Consider the following 18,473-nt stretch of genomic DNA (forward strand, 5'->3'; position numbering starts at 1 on the left):
TGTGAAACGTGAATACAAGTGAACAAATTATATTTTGAAAAATAAATTATAGTAATCAAGATTGTAAACTAAATTAAGCTACATTAATTAATCCTATCTCTAAATAGCAATGATTATAATTTGATAGTACCTGAATTTTATGCATTTAAAAGTTATCTGCCTTAAAATACTAACTTTCTGAAGAAATGAGACATATATTTCTATTTTCTTTACAGATCACAGAAGCCATATATAAATCCCATACGGACAAACTATTCAGCTTTTTGGAATTACTGGCTTACCCTGCTGCACATCTTCTCAGCAATTGGTAGACTTTTATTATTTTATAGGAATATTCCTTACATACGAAATGCAAGTGTAAATAAGAGTAACATTTGTACTTTAACAGATATTGAAATTGCTATTTACCCCTTTACATAGACCATTTCCAAATTGAAATATAGTTGCATTTTGAAAGAGTAGGGCATAATTATATCTACAGGATTTATAAGCTTTTAAGTACATTATTAAATGACTGTTTTGAATAACTGAAAAGGAATAGCTGATTTTAGATTTCTTGTACAAAGAATTTGAAACAGATAGTTGGAGGCCGTTTTGTCTTAAATATTGAAACTAGACAGGCATTTATAACACAGAGTTTCTCAAAATGAAATAAATAATTTTTAACAAAAATTTTAGCGAAGGGATGAGAGGTTTTTGTAAACAGAAAATTGACTATTTATATGATTTCTATAGATCAAGAAGTTCTACTAATGGACTGCTTATTATGTTGCAATAAGTTATATAAAAAGATTTTCGGTAATTTTTAACTGAAGAGGTTGTGAAAATATTGAGTCCATCAGATATGATCTTTTTTCAGTGCTTATTACTAAGTGATTTTTAGCAGATATAAAAAGCTACTGTAAACTAAGTTACTCTTTGAGGTATTTACTAGCTCCGCAATGAGTAAAATATTGAAAACCATGTGAAATATATTCATTTAACTTGAAGTGTTTAGACAGGATTTCTGTTGCCTAAGCAGTACTTTCTTGTTATTTGAATTACGTCTACAGCGGACATGATGAGAATGAGATATGGGAGCTTAATAAAGGTATTTATAGAAAATATAAATTAAAAAACTCAAAACCATTTTGATATTCATCAGTTACTTTTATCCATTTATTTCTCATTCTTAAACTGAATGATTGCAATGCAAATAATGTTGAAGTACTGAAGAGGCAACAGAAATCCTGTCTAAACAAAGTGTTTAGACAGGATTTCTGTTGCCTAAGCAGTACTTTCTTGCTATTTTAATTAAGTCTACAGCGGACATCATGAGAATGAGATATGGGAGCTTAATAAAGGTATTTATAGAAAATATAAATTAAAAAACTCAAAACCATTTTGATATTCATCAGTTACTTTTATCCATTTATTTCTCATTCTTTAACTGAATGATTGCAATGCAAATGATATTGAAGTGCTGCTTAGGCAACAGAAATCCTGTCTAAACACAGTGTTTAGACAGGATTTCTGTTGCCTAAGCAGTACTTTCTTGTTATTTGAATTAAGTCTACAGCGGACATGATGAGAATGAGATATGGGAGCTTAATAAAGGTATTTATAGAAAATATAAATTAAAAAACTCAAAACCATTTTGATGTTCATCAGTTACTTTTATCCATTTATTTCTCATTCTTAAACTGAATGATTGCAATGCAAATAATATTGAAGTACTGCTTAGGCAACAGAAATCCGGTCTAAACAAAGTGTTTAGACAGGATTTCTCTTGCCTAAGCAATACTTTCTTGTTATTTGAATTAAGTCTACAGCGGACATGATGAGAATGAGATATGGGAGCTTAATAAAGGTATTTATAGAAAATATAAATTAAAAAACTCAAAACCTTTTTGATATTCATCAGTTACTGTTATCCATTTATTTCTCATTCTTAAACTGAATGATTGCAATGCAAATAATATTGAAGTACTGCTTAGGCAACAGAAATCCTGTCTAAACAAAGTGTTGTGCTGTCTAAACAAATTGTGATTTCTGTTGCCTAAGCAGTACTTTCTTGTTATTTGAATTAAGTCTACAGCGGACATGATGAGAATGAGATATGGGAGCTTAATAAAGGTATTTATAGAAAATATAAATTAAAAAACTCGAAACCATTTTGATATTCATCAGTTACTTTTATCCATTTATTTCTCATTCTTAAACTGAATGATTGCAATGCAAATAATATTGAAGTGCTGCTTAGGCAACAGAAATCCTGTCTAAGTGTTTATACAGGATTTCTGTTGCCTAAGCAGTACTTTCTTGTTATTTGAATTAAGTCTACAGCGGACATGATGAGAATGAGATATGGGAGCTTAATAAAGGTATTTATAGAAAATATAAATTAAAAAACTCAAAACCATTTTGATATTCATCAGTTACTTTTATCCATTTATTTCTCATTCTTAAACTGAATGATTGCAATGCAAATAATATTGAAGTACTGCTTAGGCAACAGAAATCCTGTCTAAACAAAGTGTTTAGACAGGATTTCTGTTGCCTAAGCAGTACTTTCTTGCTATTTGAATTAAGTCTACAGCGGACATCATGAGAATGAGATATGGGAGCTTAATAAAGGTATTTATAGAAAATATAAATTAAAAAACTCAGAACCATTTTGATATTCATCAGTTACTTTTATCCATTTATTTCTCATTTTTAAACTGAATGATTGCAATGCAAATAATATTGAAGTACTGCTTAGGCAACAGAAATCCTGTCTAAACAAAGTGTTTAGACAGGATTTCTGTTGCCTAAGCAGTACTTTCTTGCTATTTGAATTAAGTCTACAGCGGACATCATGAGAATGAGATATGGGAGCTTAATAAAGGTATTTATAGAAAATATAAATTAAAAAACTCAAAACCATTTTGATATTCATCAGTTACTTTTATCCATTTATTTCTCATTCTTTAACTGAATGATTGCAATGCAAATGATATTGAAGTGCTGCTTAGGCAACAGAAATCCTGTCTAAACACAGTGTTTAGACAGGATTTCTGTTGCCTAAGCAGTACTTTCTTGTTATTTGAATTAAGTCTACAGCGGACATGATGAGAATGAGATATGGGAGCTTAATAAATGTATTTATAGAAAATATAAATTAAAAAACTCAAAACCATTTTGATATTCATCAGTTACTTTTATCCATTTATTTCTCATTCTTTAACTGAATGATTGCAATGCAAATGATATTGAAGTGCTGCTTAGGCAACAGAAATCCTGTCTAAACACAGTGTTTAGACAGGATTTCTGTTGCCTAAGCAGTACTTTCTTGTTATTTGAATTAAGTCTACAGCGGACATGATGAGAATGAGATATGGGAGCTTAATAAAGGTATTTATAGAAAATATAAATTAAAAAACTCAAAACCATTTTGATATTCATCAGTTACTTTTATCCATTTATTCCTCATTCTTAAACTGAATGATTGCAATGCAAATAATATTGAATTAATAGTTGGTGAATGGTCATATTCAAAATTAAAATTGATTTAGCTTGATTTAAAAATGATTGATTGAAATGAAACTGATTCAATCAATCAATTAAAATTGATTAATTGAAATTAAATTGATTAGATTCAAAATTAAAAATGAGCATGAGCATATCATAGGGAAAGCTTGCTCATCTTATATTAAATAATAATATAATTAATTAATAAATAAAAATGATTCCAACGCTGTAATAGATGTGCAGTAACTCGAAAAATTGAGGACGGACATCTTTATGTATATATTTATTGTTTAATTGAATAAAATGGAAACCAGAGCTATAAAATAAAGATTTTTGATAATTATACGTAAATATTCAGAAATTTCATTGTTAGTAAACAAATATATATTTTTTATATATATATTTAAATTCCTCATATCTCCCGGACTCCTGGTAGATCATCAAATTACCCACCTTTTAATTTTATCATTTACCAAAAGTTACTTGGTAACATTTACTGGGTAAAGCTCCTTTTTTAATAGCCCAGTTTATATAGACCACAAACTTAATTAAATTTAAAAATTAATTTAAAATTTTAATTTTGATTAATTTTTTGTCACCAAATTAAAAATTTTAATGTTAGCCCAGTTTCTAAAAGTGCTAAAATAAACTTTTTTAACTAAAGCTACCAAGAAAACTTTTTCCCAGCAATAAAATAAAATTTATTGCATTAATGCAATTTAAATCATGCAGATTCCATTCGCTTACCTTTAGTGATTTTTAGCTTCAGCATGACCTTTTATTGTATTTTATATGATCTGATTTGTCTTAATCTTCTGTAGACATTTGTAGAACTTTTCATGATGTCGCACTGCTAGACGTTTCCATACAATTAATTGTTAATTTTTATTTTAATTGCATTTGAAAATACTTGATAAATAAAAGCTTTCCTTCTTTACTGAAGATTTCTCTGAATAAAAGTGTAAGAAAATTACAAAATGAGATGAAGCAAAGAGCACAAAATATTGAACATCTAATTAATAGTAATATATTTTACATCAGAATCACATTTTAAATAGTTCAGTAACCTTATAAAACGAATCAAAGTCAGTTTGGAGTTCATTTGAAATGGCATCACCACACAACAGGAAAATTTTCCGGCTTTTCATATTTCAAAATTGGCAGCTATGATAAAAGCATTTTACTTGTGGTTATTGAGAAGCTATGAATATTTAGGCAAATTTTAGTGCCATAAATTTTGATACATAGTTTATATATTCTTTCCTGAACTTGTAAACGTGATGACAAATTTTGACTGAAAACAAATAGTTTTGTTACCATAGCTAATAAGTATAACATAAATTAATAAAGCTTTGATATGAATAAATACTTGGAAGCTAAGCTTCTGCATATATTTATTAATTTACTATTTTATGTTTTCGTTTTGAAAATTCATCAACCCGGGGCTTCGGGAAACAGCATTTTGAAATTTTTAAGAACTGCAAAATAATACTTCGTCCCCAAATATCGTTAAATTTTACATACCTTTATCTGAATATCTACATTGATGATTTTCAGGAAAGCTAAGATTGAAGATTGAAAGTTTTTTCTTTTTAGTCCCCCACTTCCCTTCCCCTCCATTTCTCAAAATGTTTTCAGTGTGTATTAATTTTATTTTTTTTTCCCTGACAGATTGAGAAAAAATTCTGCATTATGAAAGTTTTCTTTGTGCTGCAAAATACTTTTCCTCAGAGTGTTTTGTGTAATGCAATATATATGCTGTGAATACAAATGAAAGATCAAAGAAGTGAAATTTTATAACGCATAATGTTTTTGATTTCAGAAACTCTTTTGAGAACATTTAGCTTTGTAGAATTAAAATTTGTAGATATTATGTTCTAAATGCTTCTCAGTAAATTGATTATTATGTATCATTTGTGTTAAACATATTTTAGAGAACTGCTTTTTAATTACGATTAGTTCCTCTTAGTTTGTAGTTTCATATATTTATTTCATTTATAGTTTAACTATAGATAATAGTTTAATTCTTCTCTTGTTATATATTGGGTATTTAATTTCTGTGTTTTTTGTAGGTAATATATTCTGCATGGCTTTTGAAGTTTTAACAATTCTCTCATTTTAGATTATCTGTACATTATGTACATTTTAATAAATTATGTTTATACTGTTTGTTGATTACTACAAAAGAATTCTGAATTTTCTTTCATTTTGTGACATTTATTCTCTTTAAACTTGATTTAAAATATATCGTATTAATTTATATTCTGTATTCAATACTTTTATAAAATATTGCAATATGTATATATGTATATATATTGCTTCTCTTTTCAGCGTTTTAATTTTTCATTATACATTGTGTTGTCTTATATTTTTATTCATTTTTTTCAATTATATTTTATTATAGTTTAAATCTGTATTACTTTTTTAGGCATTTTCAGTATTTTATTTTATTTATTTATTTTATTTTGCTTTTGTTCTGAATTTTATTACTCTTTTTCCATTTTAAGTTATTTGTATATTACGTTTTCATCAATACAGTTAATTTTAATAAATTATTCTTAAACTGTCTGTTGAATAATGTAAAAGAGTTTTTTATGGGCTGTTTTTAATGACTGATGTTCGGTCTCTTGTGCTTTTGTTTCAGCTATGAAAATTGTACCTTTATTATATTTTGTATTCCTGAAGGAATATTCCAGTTTTTATAAGATGGTGTAGCAATATATAGGTTTTCTTAGAGCTGCATTTTTGTATTCTAAAATGCTATGTTCAGTAAAATGTTTGTTTCTCGTTAACTTTCTTATGTATAAATTTCCGCATCTTTACCTCTTAATGCACATAAACAGATGACAATTATGCACTGGTAACTGATATATTTGCTCATGCCGAAATATTACTTGGGTAACTTTAATGGTTGTGCTGTTAAAATAACTTAATGTGAACTGATTGAGACGTGATAAATTTTTCATAAATTTTTCAAAATTTTCTAAAATACTGAATCTTTTCCTAGCAAAATTTAAACTTAAGCACTCATTTTCAAATCCTAACTGTATTCAATTAAAATAATCATTGAGCGTTTAAATTTTTATGCCAATCAATTTTCAGATTTTTTAAACTTTTTTTCCCAAAGTATTTACGTTTTGTCCTAATAGTTTATGCTGCAGAAAATTGTTACATTTTGTCAGATTGTTTCGATTTTGGACTAAATTCTGATACGTACCAGGTACAAGAGATAAAAAATATTGTTTAAAAGTAACAGTTATTAGATTATGTAAAAAGCTCATTTATTTAATTTCACTTATAATATTATCCCAAAATATTTCTTTTGTTTGAAACTTGTTTTGCAATTCAGGTAATCTAGAATGGGCTATTTGTACTTATATTGTTTACACGCACTATAAAAAGTCATGCAAACCTCTTCTGATGCAAGTGAGTTGATTTAAATTAAATTGCTGACACAGAAAGTTTAGTTAACAATATGCTTATGATCAAATTACAAGAATTTTAAGCAGTATTGTCGGTCAGTCCAGTATTGTCAAATACTGATACTTCTGGTGTGAGTATTTGACTATTAGGCTGGGCTTTCTTGTAAAAGATCTCATCGGATATTTATTGCAAACGTTATTGTATCGTGGTCGTTAACTTTGACCATTTCCAAATGCTGATTGAACACATGACCGCGGAAGTAAATGTAATATCAATACATTTTCATGGAAAATGAGTCCGTGACACTAAAAACGAGACGAAGATCCCTGTGAAAGCTCAGTTTCTCCAGAACTACCAAATGAAAAATAAAATTGCAAGATTGCAAGTGCAACAATTTATAACTTTTATACTGCTTCTTAGGAGATCTTGAGATATAACTAGAATTCTTTGCTTAGAACTGTGTCTAATGGCACTGTTCTTTATCACATCAACATAGCTAGACATGGTAATGTCCAAGTTGATGTGCATTGTTTATTCCACAATCATGCCCAAATAGTCTCCTCTGTTTCTGAACCAGCTGGCTGAACGGACATAAGCTTAATAAGCTGTAGAAAGTTGAATGGACATAATCTTCAGTGCTAAGTTCTGCTTCTGTCTTGGTGCAGATGATGCTCAAGTATGCATGCAGTGAACATGTGGGAGAAGAACGCAAAGACACAGATCTAGCTCAATATAACATAAAGCTTTCACCTGGTGTTATGTGGTGGCGTGTGTTATCAGATTGTCAGAACTTCTCCAGTATAGTATGCAGTCTAACATGTTGACAATGCTCAGATGGGGTGATTAGGCTTGTCATTATCATCCCTTTCAAGGTTTTCATCCAAAGAGTAACTGTCCGCCAAAAAATGCATGGTTACATGGCAGTTGAGTACTTCTACCTGCTCTACTGATCGTAAATGCCTTCCTCAGTAGCCTGGATAACCGGGTTTGTCTGTAACGAGCATGTATGTGAATATATTGGAAGACAGATCTTTTGCCATCCACAACCACCAAGAGTTGTTTTCATCCTATAAAAACAGGTTGAAGAATGGTTGGCTGTATCATGAGCATTTATTTGCACAGTCTTATTTGCAATGTGCCACTTCAGATGACAGGTCTCTCAACATGCATGGGGTCTGTATAATTTATTAATTAAAACATATTTGGTGCCATATTTAGGTACATATTATATTCCAAGCTGAGGTAAATAAAATGAATTCTGATGGCTAATGTATTCCGTTCTTATGTGTATCATACAATTTATGCGTATCTTTCTGAGGGTTGCATCACTTTAAATAGTGCGTGTATATTGAAAACTGTATTATGTAATCTGCATACTTGCAGGCGACAAAATTATAGAAGCTTTATAAGTTTAAATGAAAAGTTTCCATCACATTTGTAATTTCTTCACAATAAATGCTTCTTTCAAAATATAATTTTTAAAAAGTATTAATTTATTGTTTTAGGATTCTCATTCTTTGATTTACATAGTAAATGTTCTGATAGCGTTTTAAAATTTTTTTAAAAAATGTATATGAATTTAAAATGAGTATGTGTAGTTGTATGACTGCAACAGTAGTCCCATATGTTGTAGATTTCTATGTGCATCGTATAATTTATACGGCCCTTCCAAAGGGTCACTTTTAATAGTATGTGTATATTGAAAAATGTGTTATGTAACCTATGTGTGCTTGCATATAAATATGCGGCAAAACTGTAGACATTTTATAAGTTGAAATGAAAAGTGTCTGTCATGTGTGTAACTTCTTCACAATAAATGTTTCTTTCAAAATAAAATTTTGAAAAACATTATTCTCTGTTTTTGCATTATCAGTTTTCGATTTGTATTAGAAAATGCTTTTACTACATTTTAAAAAAAATTTCGTTGTTTCATTTCCTGAATTTAAAATACTGCTTGTAATTATATCACTGCAACAGTGGTCCCAAATATGCAGGGGTTTCTTTTTTTTTTTTTTTTCTTTTTCTTTTTCTTTTTTTTTTTTTTTTTTGTGTGTGTATGTGTGTGTGTGTGTGTGTGTGTGTGTGAAATGACAATGTATTTTATATACAGTTTGTTTAGTTAATGTTTCCCCGTGTTTTTGCAGGTTCTTCATTCCGCAAAAAATCCAAAAAGAAAAAAATAACTCAAGGTAATATTATGTTGCTTCTGTTAATTTACGTATGAATTGCTTTATATAATATTCTAACTTGTAATTATGTGCCTTCCACAATAAATATACAAAGTGACCTAAAATTCTTTAAAGATTCAAAGCAATATATAAGATAACAAATAGGTACATGAAATCCAGTTTGCACAAAAATAAATTTCAACGACTGAGTCTCCCCCCCTTCTGTTAAGGATAAAAAACTCATATTTCCTAGTTTAAAGGCTTTTTTTCAAAAGTAAACAAACATATGCAGGTTTTTCTGCGATTTAACGAAGTATTATTTTTAATTTTATTTAGTTTATTATTATTTTACTTATAATTATTTCTGTTTATCATTATTTTATTTTTTCCCTAATTTTTAGCACGACTTTTTATCCTGTGAAGGACCTGAAATAGAAATAAATACCCAAGGTAATAATATGTAGTTCCTAATACCCTTACGTTTGAATTGTTTCATATACTATTCTTCAGCCTTGTCAATACTTATATGTGCCTTGCACCTTAAATACAGAGTATCCTAAAATTCTGTAAAGATTTAAAACTTTATATGGAAACAAAGGTACATACTTATACCTGAAAAATCCTGGTTGGAAGTCTGTTTTATCTGTAAGATCTATCTGTCTGTAAGATCTATCTCTACTTGCCACATACACTAACTTAGATTATGCAATAAACCTGGCGAATTCTCGTTCAGGCATGAATCAAAATATCAGCACAGAAGAAGGGTGCAAATTAACCCTTTATTGAATCAAACTAATTTAACACAAAGCACGGACTTCGTGCGTTACAAAAACACCGTTCACTTGCTGCGGTAACTAAACGTAGACTATAATATAAATCAAATCTGAAAAATAAACGAGTGCAAGAACGCCCTTCAAAATTACGCCTAAGACAGGGACTCACAGAAATCTAACCGGCGTCATACTAAACTGATAAGGCCTAGAATCTTACCAGCGTGACCGCGAAATAACGACGAAATGTGCGCTAAGCTAGCGAAATACGCTCTGAATAAACTGAGAGTATCACACGTTTAAATAGCACTTCACTTATCTTTACATCCTTTCAAGAGAATGTGATGGGAAGTTGAGAAGTTTAGAACAGGAAAACTTGAAATAAATTTGTTATGCAAATTAAGAAACACCCTACAATGTAACCACAATAAAAACACTGTTCTTTTAATAGGGTTTTATTTTCAAAAGCCGTGCAAAACAGAACTCAAGACGAAAGCCAAGAAATGGAAAAAATAAGAATATAAGAATTTAATCAGTATAATTAACAAAGATGTACAGAATAAAGGTAGTAACTTTAACTAATGTGTTAATTAAAATTTTCCTAAAAAGAAGTTTAATTATTTTATTAGTCAGCTTTCATTGAATATGTTCGAAGTGAACTATATATATAGTCCTTTTTTGACATTCTACTTATTTGACATTTGACTATTCTCTATTAGTGTATCTGTATTGAAAGCCTACTGAATAATTCTACTAAGACACTAGTGAAAAGCCAGGAAAAATGGGTTGAATTAATGGCTATTTTTTTCAATTGCAAAGAAATACAAGATAGTTCGTTTTTTAAATCTCCACCTCAAATTCACCTTTCTTATTAGGCGGTTAATAAAATTAGTGTCCTTCAGCTTAACCAGCAAGCTTAATAGAACACTTTTCGTATTGCATATATCACAATGGTTTTATTTCCTTAAGGTTTAAGGTAATTTTCGACCAGTATTACTCAAACCGAATATATATTTCCTCTGTATATATACGTATGTGTGTCTCTGTACATACAAATCCTAATGTAGATCCAAAGGATGCATACGAATATGAATAAGTTAATTTAGTTGAGATTTTAATGCTGCTGAAAACATGCTGACGCAAACAGACAGCTAAATAACCATCAAAACATGAAAATCTGCAGACGTGAGATTACTGTTTTATCACTGCAAATGTAAAACTACGTATGCAGGCTTTTCTGCGATTTAACAATGCATTATTTTTTCATTTTATTTAGATTATTATTATTATTATATTTATCATTTTTACTTTATAACTATTTTAGCACGATTTTTTTTTATCTCAGGGAGGACCCGAAATAGAAAGAATTACTCAATGTAATATTATGTAGTTCCTATTACCTTGCTTTTGAATTGTTTCACATACTATTCTTCAGCCTTGTCATTACTTAAATGTGACTTGCTACTTAAATACAGAGTATCCTGAAATTCTGTAAAGATTTAAAACATTATATTAAAACAGAGGTACATACATTAAATCTAGTGTGCTTAACAAACTGTTTCATACAAAGAATTTTCACTCTTTTAATTAAGCATAAATAGCTCAAAAATTGTAGTTGGAGTGCTGTTCATCATATCACATTAAAGGTAATAATTAAAGTGGCTTTGAAATGTTATGAATATCTTTTCCTAGTGAATAAAATTAGTGTTAATACTATGTAATTGGCTTCTTGCATGTCCAGAAAATGTTTTAAGTGTTACTCTTTTTATAATCTTTGTGAATCTGCTACTGTATTCTCTATTAATGGAACGCTCAAGTACGCTCTATGTTCAATTGAAACAAATATCCTCCTTCACTCCTTGACGTTTATTCTTTTGCAGTATACCCAGTTAATAATTTTGTTGAAATTTTCATAGATTTATGGATCACCTTGGGCATTTTGATACGTACCTATGCATGTTATGCAAACTGCAACTAAATTAATTACTTCATTTCATACCAGGTAATGTAAACAGGATAAAATAAAAGTTTTATGACAGCGTTATATTTCTTAAAGCATTGTGGGAAATAAGTCCCCAAGGTAATAATATGCAGCATTTATTATCTTTTGAAGTAATTGTTTTCTAATTTTCTTTTGTCCTGTAGTTACAAGTATCCTATACTTTAAATACCAAGAGACCGAATACTCTGTAAAGATTATAAAAAATTATGAAAGAAAAAAAAGGAGGTACATGAAATCAAGTTTGAACAACAAAAAATTTCGAAAAGTGGATTTAGCCATATTTGTTAAGCATAAATAGCCCAGATTTTCTTTTTTGATGCATGTTTATAATACACATCTAAAGCTAAATATTAAAGCACATTTTGAAACTGGTAAGTAATTTCTGGTGGTGGATGTTATGCCAAGTAATGGATGTCTTGCATGTGAAGGAAATTTAAAATTAAATTAAATAATTTTATATAATTTTTGCTAATAATTCTTCTCCATGAATAATAATTCCACTGCGTGCATTGTTCCCTTGCAGAAAAATATTCTAACCGTTTCATCTTTTACATTTGCGGGCAACAAAAAACGCGTAATGTGTAACGTGCACATGTGAGATTAGTGTCGCACCATTATATGAGTATTTCCATATATTGAGGCTTGAGTGAATATTGAAAAATGTGTTATGTAACCTATGTGTGCTTGCATTCGGCAAAACTGTAGACATTTTATAAGTTGAAATGAAAAGTGTATGTCATATGTGTAACTTCTTCACAATAAATGTTTCTTTCAAAATAAAATTTTGAAAAATATTAATCTCTGTTTTTGCATTATCAGTTTTCGATTTGCATTAGAAAATATTTTTACTACATTTTTTTAAAATTTTGTTGTTTCATTATCTGAGTTTAAAATACTTCTTGTAATTATATCACTGCAACAGTGATCCCAAATATGCAGGGGTTTCTTTTTTTTTTTTTTTCTTTTTCTTTTCTTTTTTTTTTTTTTTTTTTTTTGTGTGTGTGTGTGTGTGAAATGACAATGTATTTTATATACAGTTTGTTTAGTTAATGTTTCCCCGTGTTTTTGCAGGTTCTTCATTCTGCAAAAAATCCAGAAAGGAAAAAATAACTCAAGGTAATATTATGCTGCTTCTGTTATTTTACGTATGAATTGCTTTATATATTCTTCTACACTGTAATTATGTGTCTTCCACAATAAATATACAGAGTGCCCTAAAATTCTTTAAAGATTCAAAACATTATATAACATGACAGATAGATACATGAAATCCAGTTTACACAAAAATAAATTTCAAAAAGAGAGTCTCCCCCCTTCTGTTAAGGATAAAAAACTCAAATTTCCTAGTTTAAAGGCTTTTTATAATACCACTGTTAAGATAATTAAAACAATTTTGGAAATTGATAAGTATCTTTTGCTGTTGGATACCATGAACAGTTACTGCTATGCCATGTAGTGGGCTTCTTGTATGTAAAGGAAATGTTTTAATGCTACTATGATTCTAATGCCTGTGTGTGTTATGTAATGCTCTTCTCTATCAATGAAAAAGTCATTCTCTCATTGTAAAAAATAATTTAATACCTTTAACAAGTATTCCTTTGCATTCCTCTTGTTAATATTTTTTTAAAATTTGTAATGGAGTTCTGAACCACCTGCGTAATTTGTTATGTAGCTATGTAATCTATGCACATTGCAAGTAAATTAAATACTTCACTTCTGAGAGGATAAAGTGTCCATAAAAAGTACTGTAATATAACATGTTTTTTCTGAAAGCAAAATAAACAGAATTAAAATGAAAGGCAAAAAAATGTTAAACATGACGATATCAGAATATATAAAGGTGTGGTTAACAAAGCTCTAAGGAATATATACAGTAATTTAAGTTATTTCTAAAAACCAGATTAAAATTCTTATTGCTCAGCTGTCATTAGAAATGTTTAAGGTAAAAAATATGTATCTTCGAATTACACTTTAAAAAAAAGTCCTATTTTGTGTCACAATACCTATATTAGAACAAGGCTATATATAAATCTAATATATATCCTGAGTCGCGCTTTCGAGACATGTAAGTCGCAATTTGAATTACGTCAACCCGCCGAGTAGAACGGGAGATATAGAATACTGTCCTCTTCTTTTTTTTTTTTTCCCGCAGTGTACAGATTCTAATTTAGATGAAAATGAAGTATAAGAAAGTGACTGAATTAAATTACTTGAGATTTTAGTGTTGTTGGAAACATACTAATGAAGATCGACAGCTAAATAAACATAAATATGTAAAAACCTGGGTATGTGGGATTATTGTTGACATTTTTCTGTCATGTGACAATGTAATACAGTATCATTTTATTTAGTTAACTTATTCCATCCTTTTCTTTAGGCTCTAAGTTCGGTGAACCCAGAAAGGAAATAGTCCCCCAAGGTAATAATGATGCAGCTTTTTATTTTCTTGCTTATGAATTGCTTCATATATTCCTCAGCACTGTTATTGCATACATGATGAGATTTTTGTTGACATTTTTCTGTCATGTGACAATGTAATACAGTATCATTTTATTTAGTTAACATATTCCATCCTTTCCTTTAGGCTCTAAGTTCGGTGAACCCAGAAAGGAAATAGTCCCGCAAGGTAATAATGATGCAACTTTTTATTTTCTTGCTTATGAATTGCTTCATATATTCCTCAGCGCTGTTATTGCATACATAACAGACTTATACGTTAAATACAGATTAACCTAAATCTGCCTAAATCTAACCTAAATCTTATCTGTAGAAAATTTAAAAAACACATTTAAAAAAAACGAAATATTAGTACGTGAAATCCTGTATGCAAAACAGTATATTTCAATATCATATCATCTCAATATCAATATATCTTAAATAATTATAATTATGCCATGTAATGGATTTATTTAATGTGAAGGAAATATTTCCTCTGTAGTCCTAAATATATATTGTCTGTGTCTCTGTCTCTGTATGTGTGTGTGGGCCTACAAATTCTAATGTAGATCAAAAACGATGAATAAGAATAAAAATAAGTTACTTCAGATTTTAGTGCTGCTGAAAACATACTGACGCAAGCTGACCGCTAAATAACCATCAGAGCATAAAAACATGCGGATGTGAGATTACTCTTTTATCATTGCAAAAGTAAACAAACATATGCAGGTGTTTCTGCGATTTAACGAAGCATTATTTTTCATTTTATTTAGTTTATCATTATTTTATTTTCTTTACTAATTTTTAGCACGACTTTGTATCCTGTGAAGGACCTGAAATAGAAATAATTACCCAAGGTAAAAATATGTAGTTCCGATTACCCTTACGTTTGAATTGTTTCATATACTATTCTTCAGCCTTGTCATTACTTAAATGTGCCTTGCACCTTAAATACAGAGTATCCTAAAATTCTGTAAAGATTTAAAACTTTATATGGAAACAAAGGTACATACATTAAATTCAAAGTGCTGAACAAAAAGTTTCAGAGAGAGGATTTCACCCTTGGAGTTAAGCATGAATACCTGAAAAATCCTGGTTGGAAGTCTGTTTTATCTGTAAGATCTATCTGTCTGTAAGATCTATCTCTACTTGTCCACATACACTAACTTAGATCCTACAATGAACCTGGCGAATTCTCGCACAGGCGTGAATCAAAATACCAGCACAGAAGAAGGGTGCAAAACAACCCTTTATTGAATCAAACTAATTTAAAAGAAAGCGCGGACTTCGTGCGTTACAAAAACACCGTTCACTTGCTGCGGTAACTAAACGTAGACTATAATATAAATCAAATCTGAAAAATAAACGAGTGCAAGAACGCACTTCAAAATTACGCCTAAGACCGGGACTCACAGAAATCTAACCGGCGTCATACTAAACAGATAAGGCCTAGAATCTTACCAGCGTGACCGCGAAATAACGACGAAATGTGCGCTAAGCTAGCGAAATACGCTCTGAATAAACTGAGAGTATCACACGTTTAAATAGCACATTTTAACGTTAATTTTAACGTTTAATAGCACATTTTAACGTAATGTATTTAAGCACATTTCTTTACATCCTTTCAAGAGAATGTGAGGGGAAGTTGAGAAGTTTAGAACAGGAAAACTTGAAATAAATTTGTTATGCAAATTAAGAAAAAACCCTACAATGTAAACACAATAAAAACTCCGTTTTTTTAATATGGTTTTATTTTCAAAAGCCGTGCAAAGCAGAACTCGAAACGAAAGGCAAGAAATGGAAAAAATAACACTATAAGTATTTAATCAGTATAATTAACAAAGATGTACTAAATAAAGGTAGTAATTTTAACTAATGTGTTAACTAAAATTTTCCTAAAAAGAAGTTTAATTATTTTATTAGTCAGATTTCATTGAATATGTTCGAAGTGAACTATATATAGTCCTTTTTTTGACATTTTACTTATTTGACATTTAACTACTCTGTATTAGTGGATGTGTATTTAAAGCCTACTGAATAATTCTACTAAGACACGAGTGAAAAGCCAGGAAAAATGGGTTGAATTAATGGCTATTTTCTTCAATTGCAAAGAAATGCAAGTTTTTAAAAACTCCACCTGAAAGGCACCCTTCTTATTAGGCGGTTAATAAACTGAGTGTCCTTCAGCTTAATCAGCGAGCTTAATAGAACACTTTTCGTATTGCATATATCACACTGGATTTATTTCCTTAAATGTTTAGGTAATTTTCGACCTGTATTACTCAAACTGAATATATATTGTCTCTGTATATATATGTATGCGTGTCTCTGTACATAGAAATTCTAATGTAGATCAAAAGGATGCATACGAATATGAATAAGTTAATTTACTTAAAATTTTAATGCTGCTGAAAACATAGTGACGCAAACTGACTGCAAAAAAAACCATCAAAACATAAAAATCTGCAGACGTGAGATTACTGTTTTATCACTGCAAAAGTAAAACCACGTATGCCGGCTTTTCTGCGATTTAACAATGCATTATTTTTTCATTTCATTTAGTTTATTATTATTATATTTATCATTTTTATTTTATAACTATTTTAGCACGATTATTTTATCCCACGGAGGACAAGAAATAAAAATAATTACTCAATGTAATATTATGCAGTTCCTATTACCTTGCTTTTGAATTGTTTCACATACTATTCTTCAGCCTTATCATTACTTAAATGTGCCTTGCACCTTAAATACGGAGTATCCTGAAATTCTGTAAAGATTTAAAACATTATATTAAAACAGAGGTACATGCATTAAATCTAGTAATACATTAAATCAGCTTAACAAACTGTTCATACAAAGAATTTTCACACCTGTAATTAAGCATAAATAGCTCAAAAATTGTAGTTGGAGGGCTGATCATCATATCACATTAAAGGTAATAATTAATGTGGCTTTGAAAAGTTATGAATATCTTTTCCTAGTGAATAAAATTAGTGTTAATACTGTGTAATTGACTTCTTGCATGTCCAGAAAATGTTTTAAGTGTTACTCTTTTTATAATCTTTGTGAATCTGCTACTGTATTCTCTATTAATGGAACGCTCAACTACGCTCTATGTTCAATTGAAACAAATATTCTCCTTCATTCCTTGACGTTTATTCTTTTGCAGTATACCCAGTTAATAATTTTGTTGAAATGTTCATTATTTTATGGATCACCTTGGGTATTTTGATACGTAGCTATGCATGTTATGCAAACTGCAACTAAATTAATTACTTCATTTCATACCAGGTAATGTAAACATGATAAAATAAAAGTTTTATGACAGCGTTGTATTTCTTAAAGCAGTCTGGGAAGTAAGTCCCCAAGGTAATAATATGCAGCATTTATTATCTTTTGAAGTAATTGATTTTTAATTTTCTTCTGTCCTCTAGTTACTTACAGGTATCTTACACTTTAAATACCAAGAGACCGAATATTCTGTAAAGATTTAAAAAAAATATGAAAGAAAAAAAAAAGGAGGTACATGAAATCTAATTTGAACAACAATAAATTTCGAAAAGAGGATTTAGCCCCTTTTGTTAAGCATAAATAGCCCAGATTTTCTTTTTTTTATGGATGTTTATAATACACTTCTAAAGCTAAATATTAAAGCAAATTTCGAAACTGATAAGTAATTTCTGGTGGTGGATGTTATGCCAAGTAATGGACGTCTTGCATGTGAAGGAAATTTAAAATTAAATTAAATAATTTTATATAATTTTTGCTAATAATTCTTCTCCATGAATAATAATTCCACTGCGTGCGTTGTTCCTTTGCAGAAAAATATTCTAACCGTTTATTCTTTTACATTTGCGGCAACCAAACACGCGTAATGTGTAACGTGCACATGTGAGATTAGTGTTGCACCATTGTATGAGTATTTCGATATATTCATGCTTTTCTGTGATATGAGAATGAATTATTTTTTCATTTTTTAGTTAATTTACCCCTCTTTTTTTCAGACTTGCCATTGCGTAAACAGCTCAGAAAAAAAAAATATTTCCTAAAGAAAGTAATCATTAATATGCAACATTTATTATCTTGCAAACTAATAATTTTTTAATCTTCTTCTCACCTGTGTTTACTTACATGTATCTTAGACTTTAGCTACGAAGTTACCTAAAACTCTGTAAAGAT

General features: G+C 29.5%; 1 protein-coding gene across 35 annotated transcripts in view; it reads left to right on the plus strand.

Moving 5' to 3' along the window:
- Positions 1-18,473, plus strand: part of LOC118199724 (uncharacterized) — a 203,476-nt gene that overhangs the window by 20,453 nt on the left and 164,550 nt on the right. For 27 of the 35 annotated variants that reach the window (XM_085808940.1, XM_085808951.1, XM_085808945.1 and 24 more), the window contains exons 3-7: positions 216-307; positions 9,060-9,104; positions 12,927-12,971; positions 14,233-14,274; positions 14,440-14,481. In XM_085808940.1, coding sequence (XP_085665066.1) covers positions 216-307; positions 9,060-9,104; positions 12,927-12,971; positions 14,233-14,274; positions 14,440-14,481 — 266 coding nt within the window. Of the gene's footprint in view, positions 1-215; positions 308-9,002; positions 9,105-9,484; positions 9,534-12,926; positions 12,972-14,232; positions 14,275-14,439; positions 14,482-18,473 lie in introns of those variants that run through there. The other 8 variants (XM_085808943.1, XM_085808952.1, XM_085808963.1 and 5 more) reach the window with 5 other exon arrangements.

The sequence above is a fragment of the Stegodyphus dumicola genome, chromosome X2 (genome assembly GCF_044657685.1).
Source record: "Stegodyphus dumicola isolate Sdum_Otavi_A_Nest chromosome X2, ASM4465768v1".
Classification (NCBI taxonomy): Eukaryota; Metazoa; Arthropoda; class Arachnida; order Araneae; family Eresidae; genus Stegodyphus; species Stegodyphus dumicola.